Below are 20,455 nucleotides of genomic sequence, written 5' to 3' on the forward strand. Positions count from 1 at the left end.
CTTGAGGGTTCTACCATTCACTGTATATTCCCTACCTGCATTAGACCTTCCAAAATGCATTACCTCACATTTGTCCGGATTAAACTCCATCTGCCATCTCTCCGCCCAAGTCTCCAAACAATCTAAATCCTGCTGTATCCTCTGACAGTCCTCATCGCTATCCACAATTCCACCAACCTTTGTGTCGTCTGCAAACTTACTAATCAGACCAGTTACATTTTCCTCCAAATCATTTATATATACTACAAACAGCAAAGGTCCCAGCACTGATCCCTGTGGAACACCACTAGTCACAGCCCTCCAATTAGAAAAGCATCCTTCCATTGCTACTCTCTGCATTCTATGACCTAGCCAGTTCTGTATCCACCTTGCCAGCTCACCCCTGATCCCGTGTGACTTCACCTTTTGTACTAGTCTACCATGAGGGACCTTGTCAAAGGCCTTACTGAAGTCCATACAGACAACATCCACTGCCCTACCTGCATCAATCATCTTTGTGATCTCTTCGAAAAACTCTATCAAGTTTGTGAGACACGACCCCCCCTTCACAAAACCATGCTACCTCTCACTAATACGTCCATTTGTTTCCAAATGGGAGTAGATCCTGTCTAGAAGAATTCTCTCCAGTAATTTCCCTACCACTGACGTAAGACTCACCGGCCTGTAGTTCCCTGGATTATCCTTGCTACCCTCCTTAAACAGAGGAACAACATTGGCTATTCTCCAGTCATCCGGTACATCACCTGAAGACAATGAGGATCCAAAGATTTCTGTCAAGGCCTCAGCAATTTCCTCTCTAGCCTCCTTCAGTATTCTGGGGTAGATCCCATCAGGCCCTGGGGACTTATCTCCCTTAATATTTTTCAAGACGCCCAACACTTTGGGCGAAATTCTCCCCAAACGGCGCGATGTCTGCCGACTGGCGCCAAAAACGGCGCCAATCAGACGGGCATCTTTGGGGGCTGAGCCCCAACATTGAGGGGCTAGGCCGGCGCCGGAGGGATTTCCCCCCCGCCAGCTGGCGGAAATGGCGTTTGTTGCCCCGCCAGCTGGCGGAAATGGCGTTTGTTGCCCCGCCAGCTGGCGGAAATGGCGTTTGGTGCCCCGCCAGCTGGCGCGGAAATGCGGCGCATGCGCGGGAGCGTCAGCGGCCACCGACAGTTTCCCGCGCATGCGCAGTGGGGAGAGCCTCTTCCGCCTCCGCCATGGTGGAGGCCGTGGCAGAGGCGGAAGGGAAAGAGTGCCCCCACGGCACAGGCCCGCCCACGGATCGGTGGGCCCCGATCGCGGGCCAGGCCACCGTGGGGGCACCCCCCGGGATCAGATCGCCCCGCGCCCCCCCCAGGACCCCGGAGCCCGCCCACGCCGCCTGGTCCCGCCGGTAAATAACAACTTTGATTTATGCCGGCGGGACAGGCAATTTCTGGGCGGGACTTCGGCCCATCCGGGCCGGAGAATTGAGCGGGGGGTCCCGCCAACTGGCGCAGCCCGATTCCCGCCCCCGCCCAATCTCCGGTACCGGAGACTTCGGCGGGGGCGGGATTCACGGCGGCCAACGGCCATTCTCCGACCAGGCGGGGGATCGGAGAATGACGCCCCTTGTCTTTTTGGATCTCAATGTGCCCCAGGCTATCTGCTCACCCTACTCCAGACTCAACATCCACCAATTCCCTCTCTTTGGTGAATACTGATGTAAAGTATTCATTTAGTACCTTGCCCATTTCCTTTGGCTCCACACATAGATTCCCTTGCCTATCCTTCAGTGGGCCAAGCCTTTCCCTGGCTACCCTCTTGCTTTTTATGTACGTGTAAAAGGCCTTGGGATTTTCCTTAACCCTATTTGCCAATGACTTTTCGTGACCCCTTCTAGCCCTCCTGACTCCTTGCTTAAGTTCCTTCCTACTTTCCTTATATTCCACACAAGCTTCGTCTGTTCCCTGCCTTTTAGCCCTGACAAATGCCTCCTTTTTCTTTTTGACAAGGCCTACAATATCTCTCATTATCCAAGGTTCCCGAAAATTGCCGTATTTATCCTTCTTCCTCACAGGAACATGCCAGTCCTGTATTCCTTTCAACTGCCACTTGAAAGCCTCCCACATGTCAGATGTTGATTTGCCCTCAAACATCCGCCCCCAATCTATGTTCTTCAGTTCCCGCCTAATATTGTTATAATTAGCCTTCCCCCAATTTAGCACATTCACTCTAGGACCACTCTTATCCTTGTCCACCAGCACTTTAAAACTTACTGAATTGTGGTCACTGTTCCCGAAATGCTTCCCTACTGAAACTTCTACCACCTGGCCGGGCTCATTGCCCAATACTAGGTCCAGTACAGCCCCTTCCCTAGTTGGACTGTCTACATATTGTTTTAAGAAGCCCTCCTGGATGCCCCTTACAAACTCTGCCCCGTCTAAGCCCCTCCACTAAGTGAGTCCCAGTCAATATTGGGGAAGTTGAAGTCTCCCATGACAACAACCCTGTTGTTTTTACACTTTTCCAAAATCTGTCTACCTATCTGCTCCTCTATCTCCCGCTGGCTGTTGGGAGGCCTGTAGTAAATCCCCAATATTGTGACTGCACCCTTCTTATTCCTGATCTCTACCCATATAGCCACACTGCCCTCTGAGGTGTCCTCCCGTAGTACAGTTGTGATATTCTCCCTAACCAGTAGCGCAACTCTGCCACCCCTTTTACATCCCCCACTATCCTGCCTGAAACATCTAAATCCTGGAACATTTAGCTGCCAATCCTGCCCTTCCCTCAACCAGGTCTCTGTAATGGCAACAACATCATAGTTCCAAGTACTAATCCAAGCTCTAAGTTCATCTGCCTTACCCGTAATACTTCTTGCATTAAAACATATACACTTCAGGCCACCAGACCCGCTGTGTTCAGCAACTTCTCCCTGTCTGCTCTGCCTCAGAGCCATACTGGCCCTATTCCCTAGTTCTCCCTCAATGCTCTCACCTTCTGACCTATTGATCCTGTGCCCATCCCCCTGCCATACTAGTTTAAACCCTCCCGTGTGACACTAGCAAACCTCGTGGCCAGGATATTTATGCCTCTCCAGTTTAGATGCAACCCGTCCTTCTCATATAGGTCACACCTGCCCCGGAAGAGCTCCCAGTGGTCCAGATAACGGAAACCCTCCCACCTACACGAGCTGTTTAGCCACGTGTTTAGCTGCTCTAGCTTCCTACTTCTAGCCTCACTGGCATGTGGCACAGGGAGTAATCCCGAGATTACAACCCTAGAGGTCCTGTCTTTTAACTTTCTGCCTAGCTCCCTGAACTCCTGCTGCAGGACCTCATCGCCCTTCCTGCGTATGTCGTTAGTACCAATATGTACAACAACCTCTGCCTGTTTGCCCTCCCCCTTCAGGATGCCCTCTACCCGTTCGGAGACATCCTGGACCCTGGCACCAGGGAGGCAACATACCATCCTGGAGTCTCTTTCACGTCCACAGAAGCGCCTATCTGTGCCCCTTACTAGAGAGTCCCCTATGACTATTGCTCTTCTGCTCTTTGACCCGCCCTTCTGAACATCAGAGCCAGCTGTGGTGCTACTGCTCTGGCTGCTGCTGTTTTCCCCTGATAGGCTATCCCCCCGACAGTATCCAAAGGGGTATACCTGTTCGAGAGGGGGACAACCACAGGGGATTCCTGCACTGACTGCCTGCCCTTTCTGGTGGTCACCCATTTCTCTGCCTGCACCTTGGGTGTGACCACATTTATATAACTGCTAGCTATGATGTTTTCCGCCACCTGCATGCTCCTAAGTGCATCCAACTGCTGCTCCAACCGAACCATGCGGTCTGTGAGGAGCTCCAGTTGGGTCAGGGGTCTTTCTTGGGTAGGTGTTGTTTGGCTCATCTTCCAATTGGTAGCCTTTTAATCCTTTGAGCTGTGTCCCAGCATGTCACTATTAAAGATTTGTGAGAAGAAAGTGAAAGTATTCATATCTGGAGCCTTAAGACCTTTAAACTCTCTCCCACCATGTCAAAATGAAAGATCTGTACAATGAAGGAGTCCCTTTAATATGGTGGAAACCGTTAAAGTTTTTTTTCACTATCAATTTAATTGCCCTTTAACTTATTCAACCCTGTCTGCAAGCATAGAAGCGTAAAAGCTTTCAACTGCATTGTTTACATTCAATTTCATGGCCTTTTAAAAATCTCTTGATTGCCAGGTCCAGGCAGTTTCAAAAGAAGGCTTCCCATTGTTTATTTATATAACTCTGCAGGGGTCCATTAACTCTCAAGTACTCCCTCTTTTACCCAGCTGTGCTTTCTTTTTAAAAAAAAAAAAAATTTTTATTAAGGTTTTTTCACAACACAATTTTTTTCCCCTTACAATCACCCCCCCCCGGTAACAAAATAACGCAAATTCTCCCTGAGCAAGATATATACATGGCAAGATGGTATATTTACATAGCTTTATACACTGGCTCTTGGCCGCGCGTACCGTTTCCTCCCACCCTCCATGCTATCTCCCGCTCGTCCATCCCCTCAAACAGTCTCTCGTTCCCCCCTCTCCCCCTCCCCCAGGGTTGCTGCTGCTGCTGAACGACCTTCTTCTAACGCTCCGCGAGATATTTTAGGAACGGTTGCCACTGCCTGTAGAACCCCTGTGCAGACCCTCTCAAAGCGAAATTAATTCTCTCCAATTTTATGAACCCCGCCATGTAGTTAATCCAGGCCTCCAGGCTAGGGGGCTTCGCCTCCTTCCACAATAGCAAGACCCTTCGCCGGGCTACTAGGGATGAAAAGGCCAGAATTCCGGCCTCTTTCGCCTCCTGCACTCCCGGCTCATCCACCACTCCAAATATTGCGAGCCCCCAGCTTGGCTTGACCCGGACTTTCACCACCTGGGATATTACTCCCGCCACTCCTCTCCAGAACCCCTCCAATGCCGGGCATGACCAAAACATATGGACATGGTTCGCCGGGCTCCCTGAGCACCTTCCACATCTGTCCTCTACCCCAAAGAACCTACTCAGCCTCGCCCTCGTCAGATGCGCTCTGTGAACCACCTTAAATTGTATCAGACTGAGCCTGGCACACGAGGATGAGGTATTAACCCTACCCAGGGAGTCGGCCCATAGCCCTTCCTCAATCTCCTCCCCCAGCTCCTCCTCCCATTTACCTTTCAGTTCTTCTACTAGCGCTTCCTCCTCTTCTTTCATCTCTTGGTATATTTCCGCCACCTTGCCCTCCCCGACCCATACCCCCGAGATCACCCTATCTTGAACTTCTTGTGCCGGGAGCAATGGAAATTCCCTCACCTGTCGCCTCACAAAAGCCCTCACCTGCATATATCTAAATGCATTTCCCGGGGGTAACTCAAATTTCTCCTCCAGTGCCCCCAGGCTCGCAAATGTCCCGTCAATGAACAGGTCCCCCATTCTTCTTATCCCCGCCCGATGCCAGCCTTGGAACCCCCCATCCATCTTCCCTGGGACAAACCGGTGGTTACCCCTGATCGGGGACCACACCGATGCTCCCATTGCACCCCTGTGTCTTCTCCACTGGCCCCAGATCTTTAGTGTTGCTGCCACCACCGGGATTGTGGTGTATTTTGTCGGCGAGAGCGGCAGCGGTGCCGTTACCAACGCCCCCAGGTTCGTTCCTTTACAGGACGCCATCTCCATCCTCTTCCATGCCACCCCCTCTCCCTCCATAACCCACTTACGGACCATCGCCACATTTGCTGCCCAGTAGTAACTCTCTAGGTTTGGCAAAGCCAACCCTCCTCGGTCCCTGTTGCGTACCAAGAACCCTCTCCTAACCCTCGGGGTCTTATTTGCCCGCACGTACCCCATGATACTCCTACCTACTCTCTTGAAAAAGCCCTTGTTGATCACGATGGGGAGGCACTGAAACACGAACAAAAACCTCGGAAGGACCACCATTTTGACCGACTGCACCCTACCCCCCAACGAGAGCGGGAGCATGTCCCATCTTTTAAAATCCTCCTCCATTTGCTCCACCACCCTCGTCAAATTAAGTTTATGTAGGGCCCCCCAACTTCTGGCTATCTGGAACCCCAGATACCGAAAACTCCTCTCCGCCCTCCTCAGCGGTAGGTCCCCTATCCCTCTTTCTTGGTCCCCTGCCTGTAATACAAAAAGCTCACTCTTCTCTACATTAAGCTTGTAGCCCGAGAACTCTCCAAACTCCTTCAGAGTCTGCATGACCTCCACCATCCCCTCCATTGGGTCCGCCACGTATAGCAGCAGGTCATCCGCATATAGCGATACCCGATGCTCCTCTCCCCCGCGGACTATCCCCCTCCATTTCTGAGACTCCCTAAGTGATATGGCCAAGGGTTCGATCGCCAATGCAAACAAGAGGGGGGACAGGGGGCACCCCTGTCTCGTCCCTCGGTACAGCCGAACGTACTCCGTCCTCCACCGGTTTGTCACTACGCTCGCCACCGGGGCGCTGTAAAGGAGCTTAACCCATCTAATAAACCCTCCCCCGAACCCAAACCTGCGCAATACCTCCGAGAGGTACTCCCACTCTACTCGGTCAAAGGCTTTTTCCGCGTCCATAGCTGCCACTATCTCCGCCTCTCCCTCCTCCGATGTCATCGTTATCACGTTTAAGAGCCGCCGCACATTGATATTTAACTGCCTGCCCTTTACGAATCCCGTTTGGTCTTCGTGAATCACCCCCGGGACACAGTTCTCAATCCTAGTGGCCAGTACCTTCGCCAATAGCTTAACATCCACATTGAGGAGCTAAATCGGCCTGTACGATTCACATTGCTGTGGATCCTTGTCTCGCTTTAGAATCAGGGAGATTGTCGCCTCCGACATTGTCTGGGGCAGGGTTCCCTCCTCTCTTGCCTCGTTGAAGGTCCTCACTAGTAGCGGGGCCAGCAGGTCCACATATTTTCTATAGAATTCCACCGTGAACCCGTCCGGCCCCGGGGCCTTCCTCGCCTGCATGCTCCCCAAACCTTTACTCAACTCCTCCAACCCAATTGGTGCCCCCAAACCAACCGCCTCCTGCTCCTCCACCCTCGGGAACCCCAGCTGGTCCAGGAATCGCCTCATCTCCCCTTCCCCTCCTGGGGGCGGGATCTGTACAGCTCTTCATAGAAGTCCTTAAATACCTTATTTATTTCCATTGCCCTTCGAACCGTGGCTCCCCTTCCATCTTTGATTCCCCCTATTTCCCTTGCTGCCGCCCTCTTACGGAGCTGGTGCGCCAGCATCCGACTAGCCTTTTCCTCGTACTCGTAAGTCGCCCCTTGCGCCTTCCTCCACTGTGCCTCCGCCTTGCCCGTGGTCAGCAGGTCAAACTCCGTCTGGAGCCGTCGCCTTTCCCCAAGTAATCTTTCCTCTGGGGCCTCTGCGTATCTCCTATCCACCCGCAAGATCTCCCCCACTAGCCTCTCCCTTTCCATTCCCTCTATCTTCTCCCTATGAGCCCTGATGGAGATCAGCTCTCCCCTGATCACCGCCTTCAACGCCTCCCATACCACCCCACTCGCACCTCCCCGTTGTCGTTGGCCTCCAAGTACCTTTCAATACACCCCCTCACCTTCCCACACACCACCTCATCGGCCAGAAGTCCCACATTTAGCCGCCACAGCGGGCGTTGGTCCCTCTCCTCTCCCAGCTCCAGTTCCACCCAGTGCGGGGCATGGTCCGAAACGGCTATGGCCGAATACTCCGTCCCCCCCACTCTCGGGATGAGCGCCCTGCCCAGAACAAAGAAATCTATCCGGGAGTAAGCCTTATGCACGTGGGAGAAAAAAGAAAATTCCCTGGCCTGCGGTCTTGCAAATCTCCATGGGTCCACTCCCCCCATCTGATCCATAAACCCCCTAAGTACCTTGGCCGCCGCCGGCCTCCTTCCCGTCCTTGATCTGGAGCGGTCCAGTGCTGGGTCCAGCACCGTATTGAAATCCCCTCCCATTATTAGTCTTCCTACCTCCAGGTCCGGAATGCGCCCCAACATGCGCTTCATGAATCCAGCATCATCCCAGTTTGGGGCGTATACATTTACCAACACCACCCACGTCCCTTGCAACCTACCACTCACCATCACATATCTCCCTCCATTATCCGCTACGATAGTCTTGGCCTCAAATGACACATGCTTTCCCACCAGAATTGCCACCCCTCTATTTTTTGCGTCCAATCCCGAGTGAAATACCTGTCCTACCCATCCCTTTCTTAACCTGACCTGGTCCACCACCTTCAGGTGTGTCTCTTGGAGCATTGCCACATCTACCTTCAGTCCCTTCAAGTGCGCGAACACTCGAGCCCGCTTCACCGGCCCATTCAGGCCCCTCACGTTCCACGTTATCAGCCGGATTGGAGGGACTCTCACCCCCCCCACCCCCGCCGACTAGCCATCTCCTTTTCTGGGCCAGTCCCTTGTCCGCTTCTCCCTCACTCGCCAGTCCCCCAGTTGGGGGACCCCCGCCCCAGCCACCTCTTCTTTGTCCCGTTCTCTTTCGGCCAGTGCAGCAGCAACCCTTTCCCCCCCCCTTCCCCCCCTCCCTCCTCTCCCCTCGCTCCCCCCCCCCCGCTAGATCCCCGTCTAGCTTTATTGCTCCCCCATATCCCTCCCGTAAGTCAGCTGACACCCGCTGACCCCGGCTTCCCCCGCCATCCCTTTAACCCCCCCCGTGTGGGAATCTCCCAATCAATGTACATTCCTTTGTTCCCCTTCCCGCCTTTTTTTGCCGTGCGCGGGAAAGACAACCCCGCGCTTCCCAAAGCCTGCCCCGCCCCCCATGGTGCAGCTCCTGTCATGGCCTTCGCCCTCTCCCCCAGCCCATATATCCTTTCCTGCGCGTGGTTGACCCCCTATGTACAACAACCGTCATACTTCAACCCTCAAACACCCCCCTCCCACACAAACCCTCAATTAGAGTCCAATTTTACAGCTAATATAAAGGTCCACGCCTCTTTGGGCGTTTCGAAGTAGTGGTGTTGGCCATTATGTGTAACCCACAGTCACGCTGGCTGCAGCATTCCAAATTTCACTCCTTTCCGATGCAGCACCGCTTTGGCCCGGTTGAAACCCGCTCTCCGCTTAGCGACCTCCGCGCTCCAGTCCGGGTATATTCTGATCTCCGCATTGTCCCACTTGCTGCTCCGTTCCTTCTTGGCCCATTTCAGGACCCTCTCTCTGTCCGTAAACTGGTGAAATCTCACCACCATCGCCCTTGGCGGCTCTTTTGTCTTGGGCTTCCTCGCTAGCACTCGGTGCGCCCCATCCAGCTCCAGCAATCCCGGGGGGGCCTCCGCACCCATCAGCGTCCCGATCATTGTGCCCGCATATGCCGCGGCATCGGCCCCCTCCACTCCTTCTGGGAGACCCAGGATCCTCAAGTTGTTTCTCCTTGATCTGTTCTCCAGGTCTTCGAGTCTTCCCGCCCATGTCCTGTGCAGCGCCTCGTGCCGCTCCACTCTCTCCGCCAGGCCCACGAGCTCGTCGTCGTTCTCACTCACTTTTTCCTGGATCTCCTGAATCTTCACCTCTTGGGCTTTCTGGGTTGCTCCAAGTTTTTCCACCATTGCCAGTATAGGCGCCACCATCTCCTTACGCAGCTCTTCGAAGCAGCACTTGATGAACTCTTTCATCTCCTCTCTGTCCATGGATGCCGCCATTTTGTTTTTTTCTTCTTTCTTCTCCCGCTGCTTCAGGGCCGCTTTCCTCGCCGTTTCACTGCGGGTCCGGTCCATGCAGGTCTGTAGGGGACTTCCTCCGTTCTTCCCCACAGGTTGATTTTTTTTTTAAAGGTCCGTTGGGGCTCCGTTAGCGGGCCGAAAAGTCCGTTTCTGCGGGAGCTGCCGACTCGCGCGGCTTAGCTCCGCGTCGCCGCGACCCGAAAGTCCCCCAGCTGTTCTTTCTAAGTGTAATTTTTTTTTTAAAGAGGCCGTCTCTGTTCTGAAGAGCTGCCTGGAAAGACAAAGTGCTCTGTTTGAGTACTGCCCCCATTTCTTGTTCACTGGGCCATCACAATTCCCGCTAAAGGCCCTGTGGAATCACTCTCCCCCTACCCCAACAGCATTTTCTGTTGTTTGAATTTTCCTTAAAACTGGAGCACATTAATATGTGCCGTATTAATCCTGGATGGATTATTCTTTAAATGTTTTTTTCTTCCTGTTTTATACCTACTGCAATTCATAGATGGACATGTGTATGAAGCATTAACACGGGGTGATTGGTATTTAGGATGAATCCACTTTTGGTTTTCTGACTCAGATTCAAATCCAGCATAAACTATTAAGTGAAAGATTCCCCTGTCTTCTGCCAGTGAGGATGTTATATGAAGTGAGTTTAAGCAGTTTTGATCTACAATCTGGTGAACATCACTCACCAATTTGACCTCAAAATGTTTCTTCTTAATCAGAAGTGTCAAAGGATGGGCAGCACGGTAGCACAAGTGGATAAGGCAGCACGGTAGCACAAGTGGATAGCACTGTGGCTTCACAGCACCAGAGTCCCAGGTTCGATTCCCCGCTGGGTCACTGTCTGTGCGGAGTCTACGCATTCTCCCCGTGTCTGCGTGGGCTTCCTCCCACAGTCCAAAGATGTGCAGGTTAGGTGGATTGGCCATGATAAATTGCCCTTAGTGACCAAAAAAGGTTTAGGTGGGGTTAGGGTGGAAATTAGGGCTTAAGTGGGTCGATGCAGACTCGATGGGCCGAATAGCCTCCTTCTGCATTGTTTGTTCTATGTTGACTACTGTGAGGCATAGAAACATGTCCCACAGGTGCTCAGTAAGAGGGTGCTCTTCTGAATTAGGGTCTATGGAACAATTCTGATGGTTTATGAATCTATAAGTGAAAGCAGTACTGTACCTCTCTTCTCAATGATAGCACTCAATGGAACATTTTCATTCCCTAGTATTAATATTCCTTGAAACTCATATGCATAAACAGAAAAAATTCTGAAACAAATGTATGAACATTAAATTGCTGGATAAATGCAAATATCCTGATGATATATGGTTACACATCTACTCGTTGAATTCGGAGCAGATCAAAAATATATTGCAGTTAGGATTCAAATCAACATGTCGCTGTTAAGCCACAGAATGTGATCTTTCAGATTTACCTTGAACTGGAGTCTGGTAGATAACACAATAATTTTCACCTCCTAAGAACTCTGTTGTTGTGTCACTTGACAACTTGCCACAGAGTTGGTCGTTCACCATGTCATGAAGTGTGAAGTGAGTTGTGGCAAATCCACAGTAACATTCTGTCCTCCTGATGACAACGAGGGGAAATTCCTGTCAAGGAAAATTGCATGAAATTGTGACATGAGCCCCTGAATCTCTTTTTTAAAGCTAGTACCCCGTGTTGATGAGTCTGTATCGTCAACTGAGGAAGAATGTTCTTCCTCCTTTTGCTGGCTGCTGTAAAGCAGTTCCATTGCGCTGCACCTCACAAATCTCCTGAGTCATGAAAGGCTTGTGCATTGTACTATTTTCAGACCTTGGTTTTCAAAATTGATAAGATTGTTTATACACAGTACAGGTATAATTTACTTCCGAAGATCTTACAGGATGACCTTATTACAAGGATGTGCTTTTAAAGGTTCGATTTCTATTTTTTTCTTTTTTCTTGCTGTATTAAAAAGAAAACTGGAACCCTCGAGATGATAACAAACAACCGAGCCTGCAACAATGCATAACTTCATATTCCACAAAGTAAATTTTTAAAAAAGACATTCAACCCCCTGTGCAGCATGAAAGACTTTATTCCCTATTGACTTCACATCCTCCTGTGCCTTTTCAAATGTTTCTGAAATGAGACATCAAAATGTAATTACCTGTTCTGAAACAATAACTGCAGCAGACATGAACTAATAGAATTCCTCTGGAATATATAACCAGTAAGGTACTTTGAGGAGGTTACCAAGCAGGAGAGAGAGAAAAAAGACAATGCTGAGCTAATCGAAGGCTGCTGAAGCTGTGTGCTCTCTTTGCCTCGCTCGCTGTTGGTGTGTGTGTGTATGTGTGTGTGTGTTCACACAAATGCATGTGACGTATGGATGGTGGTTGTGATTTACCTAGTTTTTTTTAGTTCAGGGCATAGTTTCAGTAAACTTATCCTGTTCTTTGTGTAACCCATGAAAAACTGTGTGACTAATGATTTACAATCTGAACATGTAAATAGTGGAACTTGTGAAGAATTGGCAAAGTATGTCCTCTCTAAAATAATTTTAAAAGACCCTGTTACAGATTAACCTGGAGTGGCAGATTAAAGTAGTAATTTCCTCCCTCCTCACCCAATTGTAACAACATATATGCATTGACTGAAGTCTGAAGAAATCTTTTGCAAATCTCTTAAAAATGTATTTAATTCAATAAAACTGATAGATCAGGGCCCGGATTCTCCAATCCCGCGCCGGGTCGAAGAATCGCCGGAGGCGCGCGAGAATCACGCCACGCCGCTCCGACGCCGGGCCGTCGATTCTCCAGCGCCGAATCTCCGGCGCTTGTGAGGTCGCCACTGCGCCGGTCGGGGGCCATTGAAAGCAGCCCCCCCGGCGATTCTCCGCACCTCGACGGGTCGACTGCCCGCCGGGTTCGGCCGAGTCTCGCCGGCGTGGGTTATGTATGGTCCCACCCAGCGGGACCTCGGAGTTCTGGCTGCGGGGGCTGTCCTGGTGGGGGGGCGGGGGGGGATCCGACTCTGGGGGGAGGGGGGGGCCACCACGGTGGCCTGGCCCGCGATCGGGGCCCACCGATCGGCGGGCGGGCTAATTCCATGCGGGGCCTATGTTCCTCCGCACCGGGTCCCTGTAGGGCTCCGCCATATTGCCCAGGGGCCAGCGCGGAAACGGGAACCCACACGCATGTGCGGACTTGCGCCGACCGTGGCGCACCGGCTTTCAAGCGCCGGAGCAGCGGACACGACTCCGGCGCCGTACTAGCCCACTAGGAAGGGGTAAACACCTGGGCCTGGAGGCCCGTTGATGCCGGAGTAGCTCGCGCCACTTTTGACGCCGGCATCAGAACTTGGCTGCGGGATCGGAGAATCCCGGCCAATGCATTTTTCCTTCAAGCAAAATATCTTGATATATGAAACCTAACCTAAAATTATTGGTGGATAATTTCTCAACATTTTTGCATGTTATTTCTCTGTCCGTTAGATCACTACCGGGATGCCCAATACATTGTGTTAAGTAAAGGCTCAAATAAATGGCCTAAGTAATTGCCAGTCCTGCATCAATTGGCACACTACTATTCGAGGTTTCGTATTAGTATTGGATTGGTTAGATTGAGGGGGAGACAATGGCATAATGGTAATATCACGAGACTAATAATCCAGAGGTCCAGATTAATGCTGTGCCAAATCCCACCACAGCAGATGATGGAATTGAAACTCAATTGGTATAATATGAAATTGAAATCTTAAAGTCTCAGTAATCGCGACCATGACATTTTCATCAGAAAACCATCGAGTTCACTAATGTCCTTTGTTGGTCCTACCAAGAGATCTTCTGTCACGGTGTGTCATGCACTATCCTTACACATCCACTGTAGCTCATCTGTAACCCCTCTTTGATGTCTGTCATCCAACTAAGCCGAGATGACTCGCCCTTTTGCTGCCCTGCACTTTGTCCTTTTGAAGAAATCTTTGTAGTATTTTGTAGCTCTTATCAAATGATCGAAATACTGACATATTCTTTTCTCATTGTCACATTCTAGAGTTATTTCTGTTCTTGCAATTTCAAGCACCTTTCATTGTCCTACGGTCTGTATGTGGAATTTTCAGCATATCTCTTAGCATCCACATTTCAAAGCCTCTCTTTTCTGTCACAGATTTCTTGTTTGGTCCAGGTTTCCGAGGCATACTGGAAAGTGGATAGAATATAACATCTTACGAGCTTTTATTCTGTGTTACATGCTCAAGTGTTCTTGTTGTTAACATCCTTTATCTTCACAAAATTACTTTTGGCTATCTCTATCCTGGTTCTCATTTTGGCAGTGTATCCACCATCTTCTGTCATAAATAGACAAATTTATCTATTTTTTCCAGTGTGACACCATCCACTTCAATCTTCACTCTTGTTTCTGCAAATGTATTCCTTCTAACTACCATTGCCTTTTTCTTTTTGATGTTCAATATCAATCCATACTTTAATTTTTTTAGATTTTACTTGCTCTATACTATTTTGTAAGACTTCTGATACTACAAGTAGCCCTGTATTGTTAGTGTGCTACATGTGTTCTTGCTTCTAGTTTTTATTCCTGGAAGTGCTTTTAATTTTCTGAATACCTTTCCCCTGAACAGATTGAATAATTTTGGTGACAGTGCACAGCCTTTTCATACTCCTCTCATCATGTTCAACATATCTTGATTGTGCACCTTCTAGCCTAATTCTCACTATTTGGTCCGAATAGAGGCTCTGGCTAAATCTCAAGGGCTGGATTCTCCGAACCCCAACTCCAAAATTACGTTCAGCGACGGGGCAGGGAATCCCCGATGACACCAAAATCAGAGGCGGCACTGCTTTCATGATGCTCCGCCCCCGAAAAGCACTGTAACCACGCCCTCCTTACATTGGCTGAGGCCCGCCCCTAGATGCTCCATCCCCGACCGTCCGAGTTCCCGACGGCATGGGCCGTGTGTGGTCTCACCCGTCGGGAGCGCAGCGTGGCGGCTGCAGACTCAGTCCAGCGTCGCCACAGTCGGGGAAAGGTCAATCCACGGCAGGGGGGCGGACATATTCGGAGCTCGGGGCACAATGGTGGGGCGGTCAGGGGTACGCGAGCCGGCCGAAGGGGGGCACTATTTTGTGGGCTGGGTCCGCAAGCGGCATCCGCCAAGAAGCACGGTGCAGCCATGTCAGGCCACCGCTGCGCGCATGCGCGGCCATGGACCGGCAATTCTCCAGGCCGTATCAGCAGCTGCCTGCCTGCTAGCACCTCCGCCACCCCCTCCCCCGGAATATGGAATCGGTGGCCATTATACGCCAGTTTTCCTGCCCTAAAAGGCCACCGTTTTCACGCCGGCGTGGGGACTCAGTCTTCAGAATGGAGAATCCAGGCCCACGTCTTTGCTGTCAATTTCACATTTCAACAGCACAACTATCAGCTTTGTGTAATAACAATTTACATGAACACAATTGAATGCTATTTCATACTCCATGAAGCTTTTCCATATGTATATATTCAAAATATTTATCAATGATTGTTCATAAGTTAAATATTCCCCCTCTTACTCCGGGTCTAAATCCAGACTGTGTTTCTCAAATTTGTTCTTATTTATTTTTATTATGGTTTTCAAGGTCAGTTTAATGGCATGACTAGTTAAGTTTTAGTTCAAAAATAATATGCACTCCATTGCTTTAGGTTTCTTAGGCAACTTAATAATATTGAATGTCACAAGTCACTTGGAATATCCTTTGGTATATATTAGATCATAAATTTCTGTTGTCACTTCTAATTCTGTTTCTCCTGGGGCTTTTAGATGTTCTGCAGTAAATTAATCTTACTTGGATGTTTTTCTGTATTCATCAATTTCAAAGCTTCCTTTATCACAATGTTTGTTCTTTCATTTGTGTATATCATAGAATCACTACCGTGCAGAAGGAGGCCATTCGGCCCATAAAGTCTGCACTGACGCTCTGAAAAAGCACTCCACCTATACCCACTTCCCCACCCTATCCCAATCATTTGCCTCTATATATTGAGGGCTACCTCAATTTGGAACATCGTACAATTATACACTGATACTTATTTTTTACTTGAAGAGCGAATGTGTCTCTGCTGTCATTCTTCAACATGTCAGGGTCCAAATGGTCGTACATCTTTTTCTGTTCTATATTTTCAGCGTCTCCATGTGACAACTATTAATCACACACACTTATGTATTCTGTCTATCATTTTGCTATTGCAACCCTTTCAAATAATATCTTATCATCTTTGTCTTTTATTTGTTGTTGTCTCTTTCTTTCCGTGTGTCAAAGATTTCGCTTCTGGCGCATAATCCTCATTTTGTGATGTCTTTCCAGTTCTAATAATTCATCGTCCATCTTATTATACCATTTCTCTTTAGCCTGCCTACAAGGTTTCTTTCAATTTCGCCATCTTCGTGTATGTCCATTTTATTCCCCTTTCTCACATCAGTGCTGATATCTGTCATCCATTCCTTGTGTCTTTTTATTTTCCGTTCTGATAATATTTCCTTTGCAGCATGTTAATGCTCTCTCTTTCATGTTTTGCTTTATATTTCTGATTCTGAGACCTTTTCTTGTTCTGTTTCCTCAGTCCTGAGACACTGATACTTATTTTTCACATGAAGAGCAAACGTGTCTCTGCTCTCATTCTTCAACATGTCAAGGTCCAAATGGGCGCACGTCTTTTTCTCTTTGATATTTTCAGCGTCTTCTTGTGACAAATATTACCATGAAAATGATCTGAATTTATATCCATGCTGGCCTACATATGAGCATTCTTCATGCCGTTTCTACAACATTGTATCACCATCACATGATGGTGGCACAGTGGTTAGCACTGTGCCTCACAGCGCCAGGGACCCAGGTTAAATACAGCCTTGGGTGACTGTGTGGAGTTTGCATGGTCTCCCCGTGTCTGTATGGATTTCCTCCGGATGCTCTGGTTTCCTCCCACAGTCCAAACATGTGCAGGTTAGGTGGATTGGCCATGCTAAATTTCCTCTTAGTGTCCAGGGATGTGCAAGTTAGGTCAAGGGGTTATTGGGATAGGGTGGGGAAGTGGGTTTAGGTGGAGTGCTTTTTCAGAGCGTCAGTGCAGACTTGATGGGCTGAATGGCCTCCTTCTGCACTGGAGGGATTCTATTTTTTTTTTTAAATCATTTTTATTAAAGGTTTTCATAAAATATCAATAACAAAATGAGAAAGAAAAAAGAACCCAACAGGGTTAAGTACAAAACACAATCTAAAAAAGCAACCCCCCAAACCCCTCCCCCCCCGTACCTAAATAATAAATTAACATTAACACCCTGACTTAAGACAACAGGTGTATACACCCCCTCAGACCCTTCCAGTGTAAATAACATAAACAAAAATAAAGTAAACTCCCCCCACCCCCCGAGCTGCTGCTGCCATTGATCAATGTCTATCGTTCTGCCAGAAAGTCTAAGAACGGTTGCCACCGCCTAAAGAACCCTTGTACCGACCCTCTCAAGGCGAATTTCACCCTCTCCAATTTAATGAACCCTGCCATATTGCTGATCCAGGATTCCACGCTTGGGGGCCTCGTATCTTTCCACTGAATGAGAATCCTTCGCCAGGCTACCAGGGACGCAAAGGCCAGAATTCCGGCCTCTTTCGCCTCCTGCACTCCCGGCTACTCTGCCACCCCAAATATTGCGAGCCCCCAGCCCGGTTTGACCCTGGATCCTACCACCCTCGACACCGTCCTCGCTACGCCCTTCCAAAATTCTTCCAGCGCTAGGCATGCCCAGAACATATGGGTGTGATTTGCTGGGCTCCCTGAGCACCTAACACACCTGTCCTCACCCCCAAAGAACCTGCTCATGCTTGTCCCGGTCATGTGTGCCCTGTGCAGCACCTTAAACTGTATGAGGCTGAGCCTCGCGCATGAAGAGGAAGAGTTCACCCTCCCTAGGGCATCTGCCCACGTCCCCTCTTCGATCTCCTCTCCCAACTCCTCCTCCCACTTACCTTTCAACTCCACCACCGAGGCCTCCTCCTCCTCCTGCATCACCTGGTAAGTTTCCGAGGTCTTCCCCACTCCCACCCACCCCCCCCCCGAGAGCACCCTGTCCTGTACTGTGTGTGGCAGTAGCCGTGGGAATTCCACCACCTGCCGTCTGGCAAACGCCCTTACCTGTAAGTACCTGAAGGTGTTCCCCGGGGGGAGCCCGTACTTCTCCTCTAGCTCACCCAAGCTCGCGAACTTCCCGTCCACAAACAGGTCCCCCAACTTACGTATCCCTGCCCTGTGCCACCCCGAAAACCCTCCACCTGTTCTTCCTGGGGCGAACTGGTGGTTCCCCCGTAATGGGGTCCACGCCGAGGCCCTAACTTCCCCCTATTGCTGCCTCCACTGCCCCCAGATTTTGAGGGCCGCCACCACCACCGGGCTCATGGTATACCTCCTTGGAGGGAGCGGCAGCGACGCCGTTGCCAGCGCCCCCAGACTCGTACCCACACAGGACGCCGTCTCCAGCCTCTTCCATGCAGCCCCCTCCATCACCCACTTGCGCACCATTGTCGCATTGGCGGCCCAGTAGTACCCACAGAGGTTGGGCAGCGCCAGCCCCCCCCCTATCTCTACTCCGCTCCAGGAACACCCTTCTCACCCTCGGAGTCCCTCGCGCCCACACAAACCCCATTATACTCCTGTTAACCCGCCTGAAAAAAGCCTTTGGGATAAACACGGGGAGGCACATGAACAGGAACAAAAACCTTGGGAGCACCGTCATTTTGATTGACTGCACCCTACTCGCCAGGGACAGCGGCAACGCGTCCCACCTCTTGAACTCCTCCTCCATTTGCTCCACCAGCCTTGTAAAGTTAAGCCTATGCAGGGCCCCCCAGCACCTGGCCACCTGGACCCTCAAATATCTGAAGCTCCTCTCCGCCCTTTTTAGTGGGAGCTCGCCAATCCCCCTCTCCTGGTCCCCTAGCTGAACTACGAACAGTTCGCTCTTCCCTATATTGAGCTTGTACCCCGAAAAGTCCCCGAATTCCCTAAGGATCCTCATTACCTCTGGCATTCCTCCCACCGGGTCCGCCACATACAGCAGCAGGTTGTCCGCATAAAGCGACACCCTATGCTCCTCCCCACCCCGCACCAACCCCCTCCAGTTCCTCGACTCTCTCAGTGCCATAGCCAGGGGTTCAATCGCCAGTGCGAAGAGCAGGGGGGACAGGGGACACCCCTGTCTCGTCCCTCGGTGCAACCGAAAGTACTCGGACCTCCTCCTATTTGTGGCCACACTCGCCACCGGGACCTCATACAACAGCCTAACCCACCTGACAAACCCCTCCCCAAACCCGAACTTCTTCAGCACCTCCCACAGGTACCCCCACTCTACCCTATCGAAGGCTTTCTCAGCGTCCATCGCCACCACTATCTCCGCCTCCCCCTCCCTCGCCGGCATCATGATAACGTTCAAAAGCCTCCGCACATTCGCGTTCAACTGTCTCCCCTTCACAAACCCCGTCTGGTCTTCATGGATGATCTGCGGCATACAATCCTCAATCCTCGTGGCTAAGACCTTCGCCAGGACCTTGGCATCTACATTTAGCAAGGAAATCGGTCTGTAAGACCCACATTGCAGGGGACCCTTGTCCCGCTTCAGGATCAAGGAGATCAGTGCCCGGGACATCGTCGGGGGTAAAGCCCCCACCTGACAAACCCCTCCCCCCTTGCCTCATTGAAGGTCCTAACTAACAGCGGGCCCAACAGGTCCATATATTTTTTATAGAACTTGACCGGGAAACCGTCCGGCCCCGGTGCCTTCCCCGCCTGCATGCTTCCTATCCCTTTGATCAGCTCCTCCAGCCCAATCAGGGCCCCCAGTCCCGCCACCAGTCCCTCTTCCACCTTTGGAAACCTCAATTGGTCCAGGAAACGGCCCATCCATCCCTCCTCCCGTGGGGGCCCGGATCGGTACAATTCCTCGTAGAAGTCCCTGAAGACCCCATTGATGCCAACCCCACTCCGCACCACGCTCCCTCCTCTGTCCTTAACTCCCCCGATCTCCCTAGCTGCGTCCCGCTTCCGAAGCTGATGCGCCAGCATCCGGCTTGCCTTTTCCCCATACTCGTGGACCGCCCCCTGGGCCTTCCTCCACTGCACCTCCGCCTTCCTGGTGGTCACCAGGTCGAATTCGGCCTGGAGGCTGCGCCTCTTCCTCAACAATCCTTCCTCAGGTTCTTCCACATACCTCCTGTCTACCCTCACCATCTCCCCCACCAGCCTCTCCCTCTCCCCCCACTCCCTCCGCTCCTTGTGGGCCCTGATGGAGATCAGCTCTCCCCTCACCACCGCCTTCAGTGCCTCCCATACCATCCCCAGTCAGACCTCCCCGTTGTCGTTGGTCTCCAAGTACCTCTCTATACTTCCTCGGACCCGCTCGCTCACCTCCTCGTCCGCCAACAGCCCCACCTCCAAGCGCCACAGTGGGCGCTGGTCCCTCTCCTCCCCCATCTCCAAGTCCACCCAATGCGGGACGTGGTCCGAAATGGCTGTTGCCGAATACTCGGTATCCTCTACTCTCGCTATCAGCGCCCTACTCAAAATGAAAAAGTCGATTCGAGAATAAGCCTTATGGACATGTGAGAAGAATGAAAATTCCCTAGCCCCCGGCCTTGCAAATCCCCAAGGGTTCACCCCTCCCATTTGGTCCATAAATCCCCTCAACACTCTAGCCGCCGCCGACTTCCTACCTGTCCTAGACCTGGAGCGATCCAGTGCAGGATCCAACACCGTGTTAAAATCTCCCCCCATTATCA

At 51.0% G+C, this 20,455-nt stretch overlaps 1 protein-coding gene across 1 annotated transcript in view; it reads right to left on the minus strand.

The window, feature by feature from the left end:
* The window catches only part of wscd1a (WSC domain containing 1a), a 230,469-nt gene that overhangs the window by 15,688 nt on the left and 194,326 nt on the right, over window positions 1-20,455 (minus strand). Inside the window, exon 6 of the mRNA XM_072469546.1 lies at window positions 11,087-11,261. Coding sequence (XP_072325647.1) covers window positions 11,087-11,261 — 175 coding nt within the window. The remainder of the gene's footprint in view (window positions 1-11,086; window positions 11,262-20,455) is intronic.

The sequence above is a fragment of the Scyliorhinus torazame genome, chromosome 12, assembly GCF_047496885.1.
Source record: "Scyliorhinus torazame isolate Kashiwa2021f chromosome 12, sScyTor2.1, whole genome shotgun sequence".
NCBI classification, from domain to species: domain Eukaryota; kingdom Metazoa; phylum Chordata; class Chondrichthyes; order Carcharhiniformes; family Scyliorhinidae; genus Scyliorhinus; species Scyliorhinus torazame.